This window comes from Gopherus flavomarginatus, chromosome 14 (genome assembly GCF_025201925.1).
Source record: "Gopherus flavomarginatus isolate rGopFla2 chromosome 14, rGopFla2.mat.asm, whole genome shotgun sequence".
Lineage (NCBI taxonomy): Eukaryota > Metazoa > Chordata > Testudines > Testudinidae > Gopherus > Gopherus flavomarginatus.
Window position 1 is genome coordinate 36,895,246 of NC_066630.1, and position 18,568 is coordinate 36,913,813.

General features: G+C 51.4%; 1 protein-coding gene across 1 annotated transcript; it reads left to right on the plus strand.

Moving 5' to 3' along the window:
* Nucleotides 1-9,459: 9,459 nt before the first annotated feature.
* Nucleotides 9,460-12,226, plus strand: LOC127034452 (C-C motif chemokine 17-like). The gene is made up of 3 exons (XM_050923325.1): nucleotides 9,460-9,573; nucleotides 10,074-10,194; nucleotides 12,075-12,226. Exons 1-3 carry the CDS (start codon nucleotides 9,504-9,506, stop codon nucleotides 12,163-12,165), a joined length of 282 nt encoding a protein of 93 aa, XP_050779282.1. The 5' UTR covers nucleotides 9,460-9,503; the 3' UTR covers nucleotides 12,166-12,226.
* The last annotated feature ends 6,342 nt before the right edge of the window (nucleotides 12,227-18,568 follow it).

Here is an 18,568-nt window from a genome sequence, read left to right on the forward strand (position 1 = left end):
AGAACAGGAGTACTTGTGGCATCTTAGAGACTAACAAATTTAATTAATTAATTAATTAATTAATTGTGTTCCATTCTATGCATCCGAAGAAGTGAGCTGTAGCCCACGAAAGCTTATGCTGAAATAAATTCGTTAGTCTCTAAGGTGCCACAAGTACTCCTGTTCTTTTCTCTAAGAACAGTTTTCCAACCAGTTTTGCATCCACCTTATAGTAGCTCCAGCTAGGTTATATTTCCCTAGTTTGTTTATGAGAAGGTCATGCGAGACAATATCAAAAGCTTTACTAAAGTCAAGGTATACCATATCGCACAGGGGAACTGGACTGGTTGCGGCTGGGTGTTGGTTAGTGTTCCGTAGAGTCATGAAGACCTTGGCACGAGTTGGCTCCTGGGCTGCCAGCATCACAAGGGGCATTTGGCTCCCATCAGTAGCCCTGGGGAGATGTGTGCAGCTTAGTTGGCAGGCTACCTTTGAATGAATTATCAGAAAGGAAGGAAGGCAGGGTGTGGACGTGAGAGTGGATTCCATGCTCTGGGAAAATAAGGGGGTGACCATGGAGAGCCTCTGAGACTGGTTATTCCCCCTCTTTTTATGAGAGGAAAGTCCAAGTTGCATTCATGCTTTCAGACTCTGTCTCACCGGTAATATTTAGAAGGCATTGTTCCTTGTTAAGCAGGATGTTTTGAAAACTGCAGCCAGACCCTCATCTCTTATGAATTGACATAGTTCAGATAAAATAATTGGATATATACATCAGCTGAGAAGCATGTTTGAATTGCTCACATGGCGGGACTGTGAGAAATTCCCACAGACAAAAATCTTTGGGGAATTCCCACACAGGGTAGGGGATTTTAGGGATGTCTGAGGCCCACTTGGGTAGCTTGGAATTTAGGATTTCTGTGCTAGCGACATTATTTTACCAGTTTTCCAGTTTCAGGTTAACAGAGTGTGTTTGGAGTCCTTTCCTCAGGAGCAGAGATCTGGGCAAAGCTTTGGCTAATACTGTAGAAAAGAGGGCAAGGCTGAATTGCACAGAAAAGATGTTTAATGCATGGAAGCTTTCCGTTACTAAAAAGAACTGGCTACATGACGGCACCATTAGCCGGAGCAGCAAAGAGGATCTACTGTTCACCCTTATGAAACAGGAGTCTATTTTTAGCGCATGAGTCTCTAGCTTCATTTCCCCAAGGAATAGAAAGATGTCTGCTTATTTATTGAGATTTTGTTTCTTTAAAAGAGCAGCCATAGTGTAGGGACTATTCCATGTATGAAATGTAATTTTAATTCATGGGATACATTGTGTGTGTGTATGTCCGCCCATCCATCCACCCCCCCTCTGCCCCCCACAACAGGGACTGTATGCTGGGGATCAGAGAGGGGGCTTAGCAGAACGTGGGCTGCCTGGAGAGCATCCTGGCGAGTGGAGGTTTCTGGCACTGAAGAGGGCAGTTTTGTGGGGAGTGCTGTGCTTCCAATCCCACAGGGTTTTTCCCACAATCTCATTGCTAGTCTACATGGAAAACCCCCCATCTAGGGGCCCTCCCAATTCACCAGCATACTGGAGAATGGAGAAAGATGCTGCATGCAAAGGGCTGCCTGGGGTTTCAGTGAAATAATGGAAATATGCCAGTTTATGCCAGCTGAGATTCTGGCCCGGTGTGAAGTAATCAGTGAGTGTAGTCCTTTTGAACCGGCTGAAATGCTTCAAGTCTTTGGGTTTAATGGTTTTGAGTGCTCTGGGAGGGTCTGATGCCGCTTTGAGTTGGTGTGTCCTGGTCTGTGGGGAGCTTGCTTCTGATGATGAGCTCAGAGAGGTTGGGGGGTTGTTTGAAGGCCAGAAGTGGAGATTCAGGAAAGATTTCTTTCAGGATGGGGTCCCCATCGAGCATGGGTCGTAACTGTTTGATGATACCCCAAATGGGTTTCAGTGTGGTGTGGTAGGTGACTGTGATGGGTTCAGTCACAGAGAGCCCCTTGAGACTGTCACCTGACATGCTGAAATTACCTCTGAGCCCTTTTTCCCTGCCAACTCAGGACTCCAGAACCCTGCCTTGTTGAGCCAGACATGCTAGCCTGCTACTACACAGACCCAGGTCTGGTCCACGCCCGCAAAGCTGCAGACTTTAACCAAAAACTGCTCAGCACGTCACCTATCTCCAACACCCAGACACCCAGCTCCCAATAGGGTCCAAACCCCAAATAAACCCATTTTACTCATACATTGTCTGCCCTCTATAATACTGATAAAGAGATATGCACAGCTGTTTACCTCCCCCCCCACCCGGTTTTAATCACTTAGTCTGGGTTCATTGATAAACAAAAGTGATTTTATTAAGTATAAAAAGTAGGATTTAAGTGGTTTCGAATAATAACAGACAGAACAAAGTAAGTCACCAAGCAAAATAAAATAAAACACACAAGTCTAAGCCTAATACATTAAGAAACTGATTACTGGTAATATCACCTCCACAGATGTTTCAATAAGTTTCTTTCATAGACTAGACTCCATCCTAGTCTGGGCCCAGTCCTTTCCTCTGGTACAGTCCTTGTTAGTTGCAGCCGACATCTTGGGTGAAAAGCAGGGGCTTTCTCATGACTGGCCCCACTCTTGTCCTGCTCCACCCCTTTTTATCTCTTTGGCTTAAGGCGGGAATCCTTTGACTCGCTGGCTCCTCACCCCATCTTCTAAATGGAAAAGCACCAGTTTTAAGATAGATTCCAGTATCAGGTGACATGGTCACTTGTCACTGTAAGACCTCATTCTTCATTACCCACAGGCTGGGCTATGCGTACACAGGAAGGCTTGCAAGTAAACAGAGCCGTTTACAACCAACTGTCCTTGAAAGTAAACAGAGCCATCAAGATCCTAAACCACCATTAATGGCCCACACTTTGCATAATTACAATAGGACCTCAGAGTTATACTTCGTATTTCTAGTTTCAGATACAAGAATGATACATTCATACAAATAGGATGAACACACTCAGTAGATTATAAGCTTTGTAATGATACCTTACAAGAGACCTTTTTGCATAAAGCATATTCCAGTTACATCATATTCACACTTATAAACATATTTCCATAAAACATATGGAGTGCAACATCACAGTGACAACTCGGGGCGTGCGGTCAGAGGGGGGTTTATTTCTGTATTGAAGCAAGTTCTCTTGGGGTGTTTGGGTAGCCTGTTCCATGATGGGATCTACTTCTCTGGTAGAGCATCCTTGTTTGGTGAAGGCGATTTTGAGTGTGTTCAGGTATATATTCAGGACTTTTTCCTCAGAGCATATTCTGTGGTGTCTGAGTGTCTGGCTGTAGAGAACAATTTTCTTTGTGTATTTGGGGTGGTTACTGGATCTATGAAGGCAGGACCATCCTGGGAGTTTAAATTCATAACTTTGCAAGCCACTAAAAATCATGGACAGAACAGAGATACTGGATTTATGGTTTATTACAACAATCTGTAACCCACTAACCCCTTCTTTTATCCTATGACTGCAGGGGTATTAACAGGCCACTCTACCTTGAATAAAGCAGCAAAGAGTCCTGTGGCATCTTACAGACTAACAGACATATTGGAGCATGAGCTTTCGTGGGTGAATACCCACTTCGTCAGATGCATTCAAGGTAGATGAAGCGAGGAGAGCTATATAGCCTTTTCTTGTCATGTCCCTACCTTGAATGGTGCCTTACCATATGTGCTAACTACTTATGCCAAACAGTAGGTTCCACCTTTAGCTGTGACACTCAGAGTACCTTTCCCAGACCTGAGGAGGAGTTCTGTGTGACTCAGACGCCTGTCTCTCCCATCAGCTTGAGTCGCTTCAAGAAAAGATACCGCCTCACCCGATTGTTTCTCTAAGGATTTGAAGGGTCATAGAGATGAAGGCCTTGTTTACACTGGGGATTTGCCTCGATTCCAGCCACTGGTGTAGCTGCAGAGATGCAATCCCGTAGCTCTGGGAAACTATGATTTGCACTGGTGCAGCTTACCTCTGCTTGGAACTGGGAGAAAGTGCGCTGCTGAGATCTGCCGCTTTGCTTGTCTGCTCTAAGGTTTTGCATTAGAGCAGCTGCAGCAGTTGCTGGCCACTGACATCAGCATAGACAAGGAATTGAGCTTCTCCGCTCCAGCTCTGAGGTGGCCACTTTGATGGACATTGGCTGGGCAGCATGTGTGAGAATCTTACACTGCTGTTGCTTACGGTGTCCTCATTTTGTGGAAAAACAGAGGATCTCAGTATTTAGTACTGTCTGACTGGCACCTTTCACCAGCACAAAATTCATTATAATTAAGTAAAGGCAGTAACTCTGCAGAGAAGCTACAATAACGCTACACATATGTGAAGTTTCCTGGCATTTTCGGCTAAGTGAAATAATTTCCTTTTGAGAAAAAAGATCCTACTTTTAGAAAACCCAGAAGAGGGACTTTCACAATACTTAGAAGGGAGAGTGAGCTCAGCTATCGCTCATTTCCTGCCTCTTTCTCAGATTGAGGCTTTGCAACTGTGCGGAATGAAAGAAGAAAATTCTATTTCTGTGGGATCCTTCGCAGAATTTCTCCTCTCCTTTTCCCTCGAAAAGTCGATTGATTTAAATACAATAGAAATGGAGGGTAGGGAGTGGGAGTTTCACAGATTGATTAGCTCATGCACTGTTGTTCCACATTTGTAAAATTCATCTCTAGAAGCAGCTGCAGAAAAGTGCTGAGATCAGGGCTTGCTGATTTTGCAATAAAGGGGCCTCTGATTTTAAGGGTCATTTAGTGGTTTAAGTGCAAATACACAGAACGGAACATGTACAAACAAGCAAGTATCCTAAGAAGTAAATTACATGAACTTCTTTCTATATTAGTACAGAAGGGACATGTGCTATCTTGCTAATTTGATACACATGGAGTACAAGTCAGCATTCGTCTCCTATGAAATCAAATCCAACAGGAGATTATTTTCCTGGTGGAAGATATTGGATCCATCAAACCCTCCCCATCCCCTGATCTCTGACCACTCTGTGGCAGACTCATCATACCTGGATCCTGAGTTCAAGTAAAGAATTCCCAGATAAAACACTTGCTGCTCCCAGATGCCGATGACCCGGTCATTCTAACACCTATGCGAGTGGTTTCCAAAGGAATTTATGCCAATTCAAAACATACTTCAGGGCATGGACTCGACATGTCAACTTGGATGAAAACAAGAATCATGCTATTTCAGAAAAAGCCCCACACAAGCTAACATTTGTCACAGAGTTAGCGAAAGGGAACATACTCTAAGTTATATGTAGCAGAGTCTTGTAATGAATGCACTCTGGTGCTTCAGGCTGACCTTATGGACATGACAAGAAGAAGCAATAGCTCTCCTCGTTTCATAAATTATTATTTATATTGCAGTAGTTCCCAGAGGTGCCACTGAAAGATCAAAGCCCCGTTGTGCTAAGTGCATTACACACGTATAACAAATGAAGACTGCTGTGTGACCCTGGCAGGCCAGGGGCCAGCTCTAGCCCAGGCTGCAGGCATTAGCTAAGAACTGACAAACTCTAGCTGGAGATCAGACCAGTTCACTTATGTGGTGGGGTTGCTCAGAACAGGTATTAGTCTTATAAGGATATATTTAAAGTGCAGAGTCTGTGAAATGCTTGAAAGTTGCTGCATGGATTAATCGCACATGGAATGTCTCTATTCCATGCTATATGGCAATATGTAAGGTTTGCTTTATAACTTTGAAAATGTTTGCTCTAAACTTGTGAACTCAGATGGGAAGAGTGTTTCCCCCTGCCCAGCCAGGAGGACTATCAAAATCAGGTAGGCCATCAAGGAACATTGCACTACAAAGGATTGGTTATTGGCCTTATTGCACCTTGGAAATGCTACCTGCAAGGAAGCTTGTTCTTGGGAAGCTGAATGAAGGAAATAAAAGACACAGGAAAATTTTCCACTTCTTTGCTGTTTGAACTCTCCCAAGGCCAGAGACACCAAACTGAAGTCAGCAATCTCCAGTGGTTACCTTTGGGGTCTGCCCTAAATGACACTTTGAATTGACAGATCCCTACAACTCTGTCACTCTTAGGATTCAGATTGAAATTCATTTGTGTGTATATGTTTGCTTGCTTTAACCTGTCAATAACTCTCTTGTCTTTTTCCTAGTTTATTACAGGATTGGCTACAGGCATTGTCTTTGGTGTGAGATCTAAAGTGACTGGTCTCTTGGGACTGGAAACAACCTGAATATTGTACAACTTTTGGTGTGGCACCATTTATTACTCAGTCCAGCTTGCCTGGGTGGTAGGACAGACTGGAGAGTCTTAGGGCATGTCTACACAGCAATGTAAGCCCAGGCTCAAGCCTGACCCCCCTTGTGTCCACACACCAATTGTGCTAACCTAGGGATTGGACCTAGGGTCGCAGGACCCTGCAGGGCTGCCGGGTCTGAACCCATGTTAAGCTGAGATGTTAGGTCCAAGCCCTGTTGCTTTTCTGTGAACACATGACCCCAGCTTGACTCTGGTCCCGGAAGTGCTCTGGATGTATCCCAGAGTTCCTGGCGACAGAAGAGCAGCACTGAAGGCAGCAGCTGGAGGTGCCACTACTGCCTTGCTGAGAGCGCTCCCTGTTCCTGTTCCTCTTGCGGGGCTGGCAGCTCCTGCTCCGGCTCTTCCTCACTGCTGTGTGGAGTTTGCCCAGAGCGGGGGGCAAAGCTGACAGGAGGGAGGAGGCGGGAGCCCACTGCACCCCAAGCCCTGGGGATGCATGTCAGTGCTCCACAGCTGGCAGCAGCCAGGCAGGGGTGTGTGTGTTCACATGGGGGCCTTGAGAAATTATGCAAAAATAGGGGAATATCCCATAAAAAGCCTTCAATCAAGAACCGAGAGCTTTGCTCACAGTCTTTGCCCCAGGAGCAGTGTCTGAGCACCCAGTGCCACAGACACCTCTGCAGTGGCTGACGCTCCGGATAGCCCAGGAAGAGTGTGAGCCCCAGATACTGATAGTGGAACTCCAGCTGAAGGAGAAGAAAGAAACCTAGGCAGCAGAGGAGATGCAAAGCCAATGCTGAAATTGAGGCCGAAGCTTTCTGCAGATGCATGGAACAGCTAGTAGCCGAGGAGAGAACTTGACCATTGCAGCTCAGAGTACTGAAGCAGCAAAAGCAGCAGCCTTAGCCACTGAATCCAACCCCCCAAGGCACCAGGCTGTTTATCAAGAGACTGATGCATAGAAATGTTTCTGTCCACCTTTGAGAGCCTGCGTAGGATCCATAAGATTCCAGAGGAGACGTGGATGTCTAGCCGCTTGACCAGATTCACTGGGAATGTGAGACAAGTTTTTAATGTTATGGAGGAGGGCATGCCACGGTGTATAAGACATTTAAAGAAAATGTACTGAATACGGGCACTGACTTTCCAAAGTGCCAGGGGGTGCTTGACCTCTCACTCTGCCCCAGACCTCACTCCCACTCCACCTCTTCCTCCAATGCCCCCCCAGACCTCACCTTTTCCTGTCCCTGCCCCACCCACCCCGCCTCTTCCCACCCCACTCCACCTCTTCCTCCAATATCCCACCCCTGCTCCACCCATGCCCCCCCTCTTCCCGCATCTGCCCCACCCCACCCTGCCTCTTCCCACATCGCTTCACCCCACCCTGCCTCTTCCTGCCCCTGCCCCACCCCACCTCTTCCCGCCTCATTCAACTCCTTCCTCCAATGCCCCACTCCTGCTCCACCCACACCCCACCTCTTCTCACCGCGCCCAACCCCCACCCTGCCTCTTCCCACGTTGCTCTACCCCTTCTCCAGAGCACGCCACATCCTTGCTCCTCCCCCATCCCTCCCAACCTCCTGCACGCTGTGAAACAGCTGATTGCGGTGGGTGGGAGGCACAGGGCGGGATGGCGAGGTGCTGATCTGCGGGGACCACTGGTGGGCAGGAGGTGCTGGTGGGGAGATGTGCGAGAGAGCTGATGGGGGGCTGCCAGTGGATGCTCAGCACCCACTGTTTCCCCCCCCCCATGGGTGCTCCAGCCCCGGAGCACCCATGGAGTCAGCAGCTATGGTACTGAAAAGGTTTAAGATTACCCCTGGGTCCCGTCAACTGAAATACAGAAATCTTAAAAGGTTTGACAACGGCCCTCATATCATGAAATGTGTCATGCTATGAAAACACGGATAAGAGGGGCAGGGGCAAGAGGTAACGATGAAAAACGGTTTGATCTGTTGGCACCTGCACAATTGTTGTGGACAGTCACTGATGGGGTAAAAGTGGCCCTCTGTGACCAAACACCTTCCCCAGTTTTGGAGGCAGCAGAAATCGCTGATAGGTCAAGGGCTCACGCGGGGGCAGAAGCCCCAGGGGAAGGGAAATCCTCTTGTTCTTCAGGTAAAGAAGAAAGAGGGGTCTAGGAATAAACCTAATCCCAACATTCTTAAACAACCCCAAGGAAGCCTGGATTTTAAAGCCCCTTGCCCTAGGGGAAGGCAGGCAGTCTGCCCTTGCTGCTGGGCTCCTGGCCATGTCAAACCAAATTGCCCCAAACTTAAGGCCACCCCACAATCTGCACCCACAGCCTCCCCCCCATGAGTGCCAATGGCACCACTGTGATCCCAGGGGAAATTGTAGAGAAGGATGGAGAATGGCCTCATAAACAGTTTTAGGACTGAGTCTTGGGAAGGTAGCGAAGAACTGAAGAGTGCTGGAGTGAATAGCACTGAATGTACAGGCTGGAGAGACGTGGCATCGCAAGCCACTTTGGTTAAGGAAAGTTTGGGAAGGGAAGAGGACAGACTTCCTGGCAAATGTCTAAATATTCTAGCTTTGGATAAATTTTCTGTGACCGCGCCCCTGGCTAACGTCCACCTGGAGTGGGCGGATTTTAAGGGGCTGTCAATCGTAGGCATCAGAAATTTGCTGCCTGCTGATATTTTAATCGATAATAACATTTTAGCCAGGTCTAAGCAGCTTAATATCATAAAATGCAACCAGAGAGAGTATGGCTCTGATTCACCTGCTTTGGCTGTGGACAGCAGGGAAAGCTGCAAAGGGAGGAGGCGGGGGCGGGAGATGACTTGTCTGTGCTGAGAGTGGTAGCTTGGCTTCTGAGGAGGAATTTGAGGATTTTTCTGCAGTGCCAGAGTCTGCTCTAACCGTAAGTGAGGCTACTGTAATACTTCGGGAGTTCTCCTTTAATTGGTGAAATCCAATTGTACCCCTATAATACCACCAGTTGGGGTATCGGCTCTGCTTTTTGACAGTTTTCCCTGAGCTCATGGTCATGACTCACTCCAGGCAGCATGACAGAGGGAAACAAGGTTTGGTTCTAAGAATGCCCAAGCTCAGCTTTCTGCAGAACTGCAGTTAGAGTTCTCCAAACTCCCGGGAAAGGGTGAATTCCACATCTTCATGGCCAGGTTTAAATTCTGCAGCTCTGTCCCAGGCTGTCAGTTCATCCCAGCCATCCAGGGAAACAGTCCAGGTCCAAAGCTCTCCAGCCAAGGAGAAACCTCCCAGAATCATGAACAGCCTGACGACAGCTCTTCTGGTGATTTTCCTTCTAGGGCTTTCCCTTCAGCGCATCCGAGCAGGTCAGTGGGAACCTATGGCATTGCCAGACCTTCTCAGCAGAGATCTGTGAGGAGTGGGGGGAGATGCCTTTGGGGTCCTGGTGAGAGAAGGCCTCATCATACTTCCAGGGCCAGATTCGATAACCCATTCTGTCTGCTTTGTGATGCAAAGATTCCAGAAAATGGCCAGATCTCCCCAGTGGGTGTTGTCAGGCCTCTTGTGCCACCCTTCCTGCAGCCCCCAGAGTAGGGACAAAGGAGGGGCGTTTCAGGGGCGTTCAGCAGCATGAGTAGCAAAGCATGCTAGGCAAAAATCTTCTACCAGGAAAATTGAATTTGATACTCCCTCACCTGCTGTTTTGGGGCTCCTGTCTAGAAAGATGCTGTGTAGTTGCAAGTCATTATTGTCTTTGAACGGAATTTGTAGCACGGGCTCTTTTCCGTCTACATTAAGGTGGGGATGCTAGAGAGATGTAACATGTGTGAAACTGTTTCTCATTTGGTTTTCTTTCCCCCAAAAGCTCCACAAGGTATCCTGGAAGACACAACCTGCTGCATAGGCGTCACTAAGGGACCCATTCGTTTTAGTAACCTGAGGAGTTTCTACAGGACCTCTCCAGAGTGTAGGAGACACGCCGTGGTGTAAGTAGCCTTCAGTCAGTCAGGCCTCGCTTTAGGGTGAGGAGAGGCTAGGATAGGTGTGTGTCAGGGACATGCAGCGCCTGCCAGTGTTAGGGGGAAGGATCCTATACTGTGGTCACTTAGGCAGGAAACTGCACTATTCACTGAGTAACGAGGAGCCTGATTCTGATGTCACGCTGGTTTTGCAGCCGTATGACTCTAGTGGAGTTGCTCCTCATTTACACTGATTAATTTCAGCAGAGTCGTTCCGACTTGACACTGGTGTGACCAAGAGGAGAATCAGGCCCCAAGTGTAAACCAAATAATTATTTTATTAATTGTACTATAAAAATGCAAATGTATGGAGCATATTTCGAGGGGCTGGCATTGATTCATTCTTATGCTACAGAGAAAAGGCTGGATCTGATTGGTTGATGACCATGCGGCTAAGCAGGGTAACTGCTCAGGTCAAGACTCACTAGTTACCAGAATGAAGTGGGACTTGATGGGAGTGACTTGACCTTCTAGGCTGTGCAGCGATGTAGACACTTGAGCTTCCCAGCTGGGTGCCTCATGCATTGTGATATACGCTGAGCCCTGGAGGCGTCTGATATGCCCACCCCTGGCCTTAGCTCCCTTCCTCGCTCAGAAGGACACTCTTTAAATAGCAGTGCAGTAATGACAGTTTACACGGAATTCAAGCCAGGCTAACTCCCTAATCGCCACCCCATCCTCCTTGTCTATTCTGAAGGCACCGTCCCAGTACACAGGGCTGTACAGTAGGGGATGTGACATGCTTTTGCCCTGAGGCTCTTCAGAGGTGTTAAAAGGCACAGCGAGTGGAGACACTCCTGACCCAAACAGCGCAGAGAAAACGAAGAGGGTGCATGCTCATCATAGCTGGCCCCAATTCAACGGCAGCAGCATTTTCATATGTAGTTATAGATTCTTCTTTATTCTGGCTTCCCGATAAGGGGGACATGTCAGATCAGACTGAAGGGCTTGAGGAGTAGAATAGAGGTGCCCTTTTTGCAAGATAAGGGTGTTAACCACTGCATCCCAGACAGACTTCAATCTGACTTCTTCTGTTCAGCCTGCCTAAACCAGCCGGGTAATTTCACTCAGCCATAAAGGACCCAATTCTCCTTTCACATGCACATGACTCCACAGACTTCAGTGGAGTTACTCTTGATTTACACCCAGTGTCTGTGAGAGGAGACTCAGCCCCTAAGATGATGCTTCTTTTTCTTTCCTGAATAGCTGTGTGCTGAACTCAGCTGCTGGAATCCAGTAGTGGGAGTGTATTTATATGTGATGACGCATGTTGGGACAGGAGGTGCTGCATGAGCTAGAGACTGTTATAACTAAGAAGCTGTCAAAGCATTGCCTGCTGGCTTGGGATGAAGAAACACTGCACTAGCTGTGGGCAGGTCCCATAACCATTCTTTGCCTCAGTTTACCCATCTGTAACTACAGGACTTCACAGGGGTAGTGCAAAGTCTGCTTTGAGATCCTTGGGTAAAAGGAGCCATAGAAATGCAAAGTATTTTAATGTTACCACCTAGCAGCCAGGGAACTTCTCCCCCTTCAGTCCTCTGCAGACACTAGCCAGGTCACAGCTGTTTAGTGCACCAGGTACATGAGGCAAAAGACACCTCCCGGCTGCCTCATATCAGTATGCCATGAGCAGCACAAATATTACAGCAGAGGCTGGTAGCAAAGCTGTAAAACCGATTTATTCAGACCTCTTCAGGTTTCCTTTCTGGGGTATTAATTGAATTTCGTGGGAGTCACTCCCTGGATGTCTGCACAACCCTTTGTAAAGTTGACACCAGGGTATGACACTGCCCGACCTCGCTCACCAGTTAGTAACAGGGCTCCCTAATGTTTCCCCATTCCAGGTTTGTGACTCTCCAAAACAGAGAAGTCTGTGCCGATCCAGAGGCTAAGTGGGTACAAGTTGCAATCCGGCGCCTGAGGAAAAAGAAGTAATTTAGCACAGCCCTTAGCAGGGCTGGACTCCCCGGGGCCTGCTGGCCCGGCTCTGTTTATGTAAAAGATCCGTGACTGTGAAATGTATTCAGTCTTTAGTTTTTTGGAACCAGTTGTGTCGTGTGTCGTTGTGCTGCTCTGCGTACAGTGCGCACTGACCAAGAGTTTTCAGGCCCAGGTTTGTCCTCACAGAGGGATTGTTGCAATTGGGTGGGTCATGTGACCTCTGGGGGCTGGAAGACATTGAGAGGAAACGTTCAGTTGCCCCTTAGCACTGTGCAAAGTGCTGGGTCCCCGGGCCTGGAGACAGAGCGGGAGCCTCTACAGGACAGGTACACGGGGTGACCAGGGGACCCGAACACCCGGTCGAAAAGGGATCCCGGTGGTTCCGGTCATCGCCATTGGCCGGGTCCATGAGTGTCCAGTTCGCCGCCATGGCTCCTAGCCTTAGGGGCTGCCGGGGGGGGCCTGCTGCTGCCCCACCACCTGCCTGCAGACACAGCTCCCATTGGCTGGCTCGGGAGGGAGGAACTAGCACAACGGCCACTCGCGAGCGCTCAGCGGGTGGCTGTTGAGGGGTCACGTGGCGCGCGCCTCTCCCGCTGCTGCCCGGCCCCCCTCTCCTTGCGCTGCCCCAGGCCTGGGCTCCAGCTGCGGCGTGTGCCCTGCGGCCACCCACCGTCTGTCTGTCGCCCCCTTCGCCGGCACCCAGGGCTTGGAGGTGTGTGTCTCCCCGCCTCTGAGTGCAGGGAATGGGGCTACATCCCCTCTCCCACACTGCACCCCCATCCCCCGCACTGCAACCCCGCACTGCATCCCTACCCGCCCCAACCCCCACGCCCCATCCCCTCATTGCCTCCCCATCCCCACACTGCATCCCTACCCACCCCAACCCCCCGCACTCCCATCCATTGCACTGCACCCCATCCCCCACACTGCATCCCTACCTGCCCCAACCCCCCGCGCCTCCATCCCCTGCACTGCACCCCATCCCCTGCACTGCATCTCTACCCACTCCAACCCCCCCACACCCATCGACTGCACTGCACCCCATCCCCCACGCTGCATCCCTACCCACCCCAACCCCCCGCACCCCCATCCATTGCACTGCACCCCATCCCCCCCACTGCATCCCTACCCGCCCCAACCCCCCGCGCCCCCATCCACTGCACTGCACCCCGCCCCTGCACTGCACCCTATCCCCCTCACTGCACTCCCATCCCCCATTGCATCCCTACGCACCCCAACCCCCGCACTCCCATCCCCTCATTGCCTCCTCATTCCCCACACTGCATCCCTACCTGCCCCAACTCCCCGCGCCTCCATCCACTGCACTGCACCCCATCCCCCACACTGCATCCCTACCCACCCCAACCCCCAACGCCCCATCCACTGCACTGCACCCCCTCCCCTGCACTGCACCCCATCCCTCGTACTGCACTCCCATCCCCCACTGCATCCCTACCCGCCTCAAACCCCATGCCCCCATCCCCTCTTTGCCTCCCCATCCCCCACACTGCATCCCTACCCATCCCACCCCCCATCCACTGCACTGCACCCCCATCCCCCTCTCTGCAATCCTTACCCACCCCAACCCTCTGCTCCCCCACCCCCCTCACTGCATCCCTCCCTGTCCCAATGTCCCATGCCCCCACCCCCTCACTGCCTTTCTCCCCACCCCAACCCTCCACACCTCCACCTCTGTGCAGCATCCCTCCCCATCCCAACCCCCCCGCACCCCCATTCCCCTCACTGCCTCCCTCCTTGTCGCACCCCTCCATCCCCATGACTGCATCCATCCCCATCCCAACGCCCCTGAAGCCCCATCTCCCTCACTACATCTCTCCATGGCCCAACCCCCCACACATCCCCCTCACTGCATCCCTCCCCCATGTCATCCCATCCTGCCCCCATCTCCCTCACTGCATCTCTCCCCGCTCCAACCATCCTGCCTCCAGCATGGCAGACCTGAAAGGCCCATCGCTAGGGGTCACAGGGTTGTTTCGTCCGCTTGCATCAGTAGATCCATGGCTTTTCTGCTGAGGCTGCCCGTGGGGAGGATAACTGGTTCCAGCTGTGCAGTGACATGAGCACTGGTTCATATGACCTGCATCTGGATCTGGTTTTCCTGGCTCTTAGAACGCTGGATCTGAACACTCGCGAATGCTGGTGCCTGAAACCAGGAGCCAAACCAAATGTACCCATAATTCCTGGTATTTGGCAGTGGGGTTTAGCTGAGGCTGAGCGTACGAATAAAGCCGCAAACTCGCATCTGGGTCCATTCCCAGGGGGTTGGTTAAGACCCAGCTTCTCACATGCATCTGAGGAAGTGGGTATTCACCCACGAAAGCTCATGCTCCAAAACATCTGTTAGTCTATAAGGTGCCACAGGATTCTTTGCTGCTTTCACTAGAATAGAGCATGTGTCCCATTGCTGAATGGGTCAGGAGGGCTCGTAACACCTAGGTTTTAAGAGTCTAAATTAGGACAACAAGCTAGATCTGAGGGGATGTACGCCACCAGGCTGTGCTAGAGGGAGCACTGATAGAGTAGCCAGATGGCAGGTGGGAGTTTGAGGGTTTCACTGGAGCCCAGGGATACTTCCTGACATGCATGGCCTGGTCTGTTGAGTGCATGGTCACTGGGCTGGTACCAGGGCTGGCTCTAGGTTTCCCCTCCTCAAGCAAAAAAAATTTTGGCTGCCCCCCCGTCCCAGCCCTGGGCTCTCCCCCCCTGGCCCCAGCTCTGGGCTCTCCCCCACCACATATCCTGTGTTGCCCCAGCCCTGGGCTCCCCTCTTTCCCCCCACGAGTGCCCCCCCACCCACACACCCCCTGCCATCCCAGCTCTGGGCTCCCCCCTTCTCCTCCACCATTCCCCCCCCCCCACACACCTCCTGCTGCCCTAGCCCTGGGCCCTCCCCACCACCACCTGCACCCTCCTTCCGCCGCAGCCCTGGGTCACTGGTAACTCACTCCCAGGGTGGATCATTCAGCAGGAATTTTGGATGTGCACAGAACACAGACAGGATTGCTTCCCGTATGGTTACAGAGCTGCAGTAAAGTGGAACAATTTTCAGTTTGTGTGACTGGAGGATATCTGGATGCATATTATAAAACTGTCCTCCATAAATGAGGAAAAGTTGAGGTGTCTTTATTATTCGTTTGTTCCACTCTTTCTTTCTATGGGGAATTTGCCAATGCAATATCACTGTCTTCCTTTTAAACAAACAAACAAACAAACAAACAAACAAACAAACAAACAAACAAAAGCAATGGCTGTTGAAAATAGCAATTCCAGTCCTAATAACGGCTGGGAAGAATTTTTTGCTCAATTTTATCCTACTTTTTCTACAGCAAGTTACAGTGGATCAGTGTATTTGATTTGGGAGAAATGAAATAAGAGCTGCCCAAACTGAGCTTGAGCGCTCCTGAATGTTGACGTGTTCAAATCTGGAAGGCAAGTGCTAGATTCCCTTTCTGAATATTAGCTAAATCTGGAAAGGAAAAGTCAATTTCTGCTTCCATGGTTCAGAAGTGGAAATCCTCCTACGTGCCTGGTACTGTATCTAAAGCTGCTCAGGTCCAGAGCCTCCCCTCCCTTACTTTTCATTTTAAATTCTAGTGGGATGCACGTACCTCCCTTGCTAGGCTTCAGATAGAGAGGGGCACTGTCCATTTAGTCCACTCAATTCCTCCTTCGGGGGCTGCAAGGTGAGGTCACACCAGTATCCCTAAGCCAGTCTGGGGATGTCTTCTGAAGGGGATATCTGGACCAAAGCCTTCTCCTTGGGCATACTACTAGGGTTATCATACATCCATATTTTCACAGACATGTCTGGCATTTGGGATTTTAAATAGCCATCCGTGAGGAACTTGTAAAACTCTCAAAAGGTCCAGGATTTCTCTCCCAATGAAGAGCGCAGCATAGCTGACAGGGCGGCTTGGCCAGATTGAGCTGCTCACATGTGTCTCCATCAGCCCCCGCACTCCCATCCATCGCACTGCACCCCATCCCCCACACTGCATCCCTACCTGCCCCAACCCCCCGCGCCTCCATCCACTGCACTTCACCCCCTCCCCTGCACTGCACCCCATCCCCCGTACTGCACTCCCACCCCCACTGCATCCCTACCCGCCCCAACCCCCTGCACCCCCATCCCCTGCACTGCACCCCATCCCCTGCACTGCATCTCTACCCACTCCAACCCCCCACACCCATCGACTGCACTGCACCCCATCCCCCACGCTGCATCCCTACCCACCCCAACCCCCCGCACCCCCATCCATTGCACTGCACCCCATCCCCCACACTGCATCCCTACCCGCCCCAACCCCCCGCGCCCCCATCCACTGCACTGCACCCGCCCCTGCACTGCACCCCATCCCCCTCACTGCACTCCCATCCCCCATTGCATCCCTACGCACCCCAACCCCCGCACCCCATCCCCTCATTGCCTCCTCATTCCCCACACTGCATCCCTACCTGCCCCAACCCCCCGCGCCTCCATCCACTGCACTGCACCCCATCCCCCACACTGCATCCCTACCCACCCCAACCCCCAACGCCCCATCCACTGCACTGCACCCCCTCCCCTGCACTGCACCCCATCCCCCGTACTGCACTCCCATCCCCCACTGCATCCCTACCTGCCCCAAACCTCATGCCCCCATCCCCTCTTTGCCTCCCCATCCCCCACACTGCATCCCTACCCATCCCACCCCCCATCCACTGCACTGCACCCCCATCCCCTGCACTGCCTCCCCATCCCCCTCTCTGCAATCCTTACCCACCCCAACCCTCTGCTCCCCCACCCCCCTCACTGCATCCCTCCCTGTCCCAACGTCCCATGCCCCCACCCCCTCACTGCCTTTCTCCCCACCCCAACCCTCCACACCTCCACCTCTGTGCAGCATCCCTCCCCATCCCAACCCCCCCGCACCCCCATTCCCCTCACTGCCTCCCTCCTTGTCGCACCCCTCCATCCCCATGACTGCATCCATCCCCATCCCAACGCCCCTGAAGCCCCATCTCCCTCACTACATCTCTCCATGGCCCAACCCCCCCACACATCCCCCTCACTGCATCCCTCCCCCATGTCATCCCATCCTGCCCCCATCTCCCTCACTGCATCTCTCCCCGCTCCAACCCTCCTGCCTCCAGCATGGCAGACCTGAAAGGCCCATCGCTAGGGGTCACAGGGTTGTTTCGTCCGCTTGCATCAGTAGATCCATGGCTTTTCTGCTGAGGCTGCCCGTGGGGAGGATAACTGATTCCAGCTGTGCAGTGACATGAGCACTGGTTCATATGACCTGCATCTGGATCTGGTTTTCCTGGCTCTTAGAACGCTGGATCTGAACACTCGCGAATGCTGGTGCCTGAAACCAGGAGCCAAACCAAATGTACCCATAATTCCTGGTATTTGGCAGTGGGGTTTAGCTGAGGCTGAGCGTACGAATAAAGCCGCAAACTCGCATCTGGGTCCATTCCCAGGGGGTTGGTTAAGACCCAGCTTCTCACATGCATCTGACGAAGTGGGTATTCACCCACGAAAGCTCATGCTCCAAAACATCTGTTAGTCTATAAGGTGCCACAGGATTCTTTGCTGCTTTCACTAGAATAGAGCATGTGTCCCATTGCTGAATGGGTCAGGAGGGCTCGTAACACCTAGGTTTTAAGAGTCTAAATTAGGACAACAAGCTAGATCTGAGGGGATGTACGCCACCAGGCTGTGCTAGAGGGAGCACTGATAGAGTAGCCAGATGGCAGATGGGAGTTTGAGGGTTTCACTGGAGCCCAGGGATACTTCCTGACATGCATGGCCTGGTCTGTTGAGTGCATGGTCACTGGGCTGGTACCAGGGCCGGCTCTAGGTTTCCCCTCCTCAAGCAAAAAAAATTTTGGCTGCCCCCCCGTCCCAGCCCTGGGCTCTCCCCCCCTGGCCCCAGCTCTGGGCTCTCCCCCACCACATATCCTGTGTTGCCCCAGCCCTGGGCTCCCCTCTTTCCCCCCACGAGTGCCCCCCCACCCACACACCCCCTGCCATCCCAGCTCTGGGCTCCCCCCTTCTCCTCCACCATTCCCCCCCCCCCACACACCTCCTGCTGCCCTAGCCCTGGGCCCTCCCCACCACCACCTGCACCCTCCTTCCGCCGCAGCCCTGGGTCACTGGTAACTCACTCCCAGGGTGGATCATTCAGCAGGAATTTTGGATGTGCACAGAACACAGACAGGATTGCTTCCCGTATGGTTACAGAGCTGCAGTAAAGTGGAACAATTTTCAGTTTGTGTGACTGGAGGATATCTGGATGCATATTATAAAACTGTCCTCCATAAATGAGGAAAAGTTGAGGTGTCTTTATTATTCGTTTGTTCCACTCTTTCTTTCTATGGGGAATTTGCC

What these genes read in the sequence shown, in the direction of transcription:
- LOC127034452 (XM_050923325.1), top strand. Translation starts at nt 9,504, where the DNA reads ATGAACAGCCTGACGACAGCTCTTCTGGTGATTTTCCTTCTAGGGCTT. An exon ending in CCTTCAGCGCATCCGAGCAG is followed by an intron (nt 9,574 to 10,073) that starts GTCAGTGGGAAC and finishes TTCCCCCAAAAG; the next exon opens with CTCCACAAGGTATCCTGGAA. An exon ending in TGTAGGAGACACGCCGTGGT is followed by an intron (nt 10,195 to 12,074) that starts GTAAGTAGCCTT and finishes TCCCCATTCCAG; the next exon opens with GTTTGTGACTCTCCAAAACA.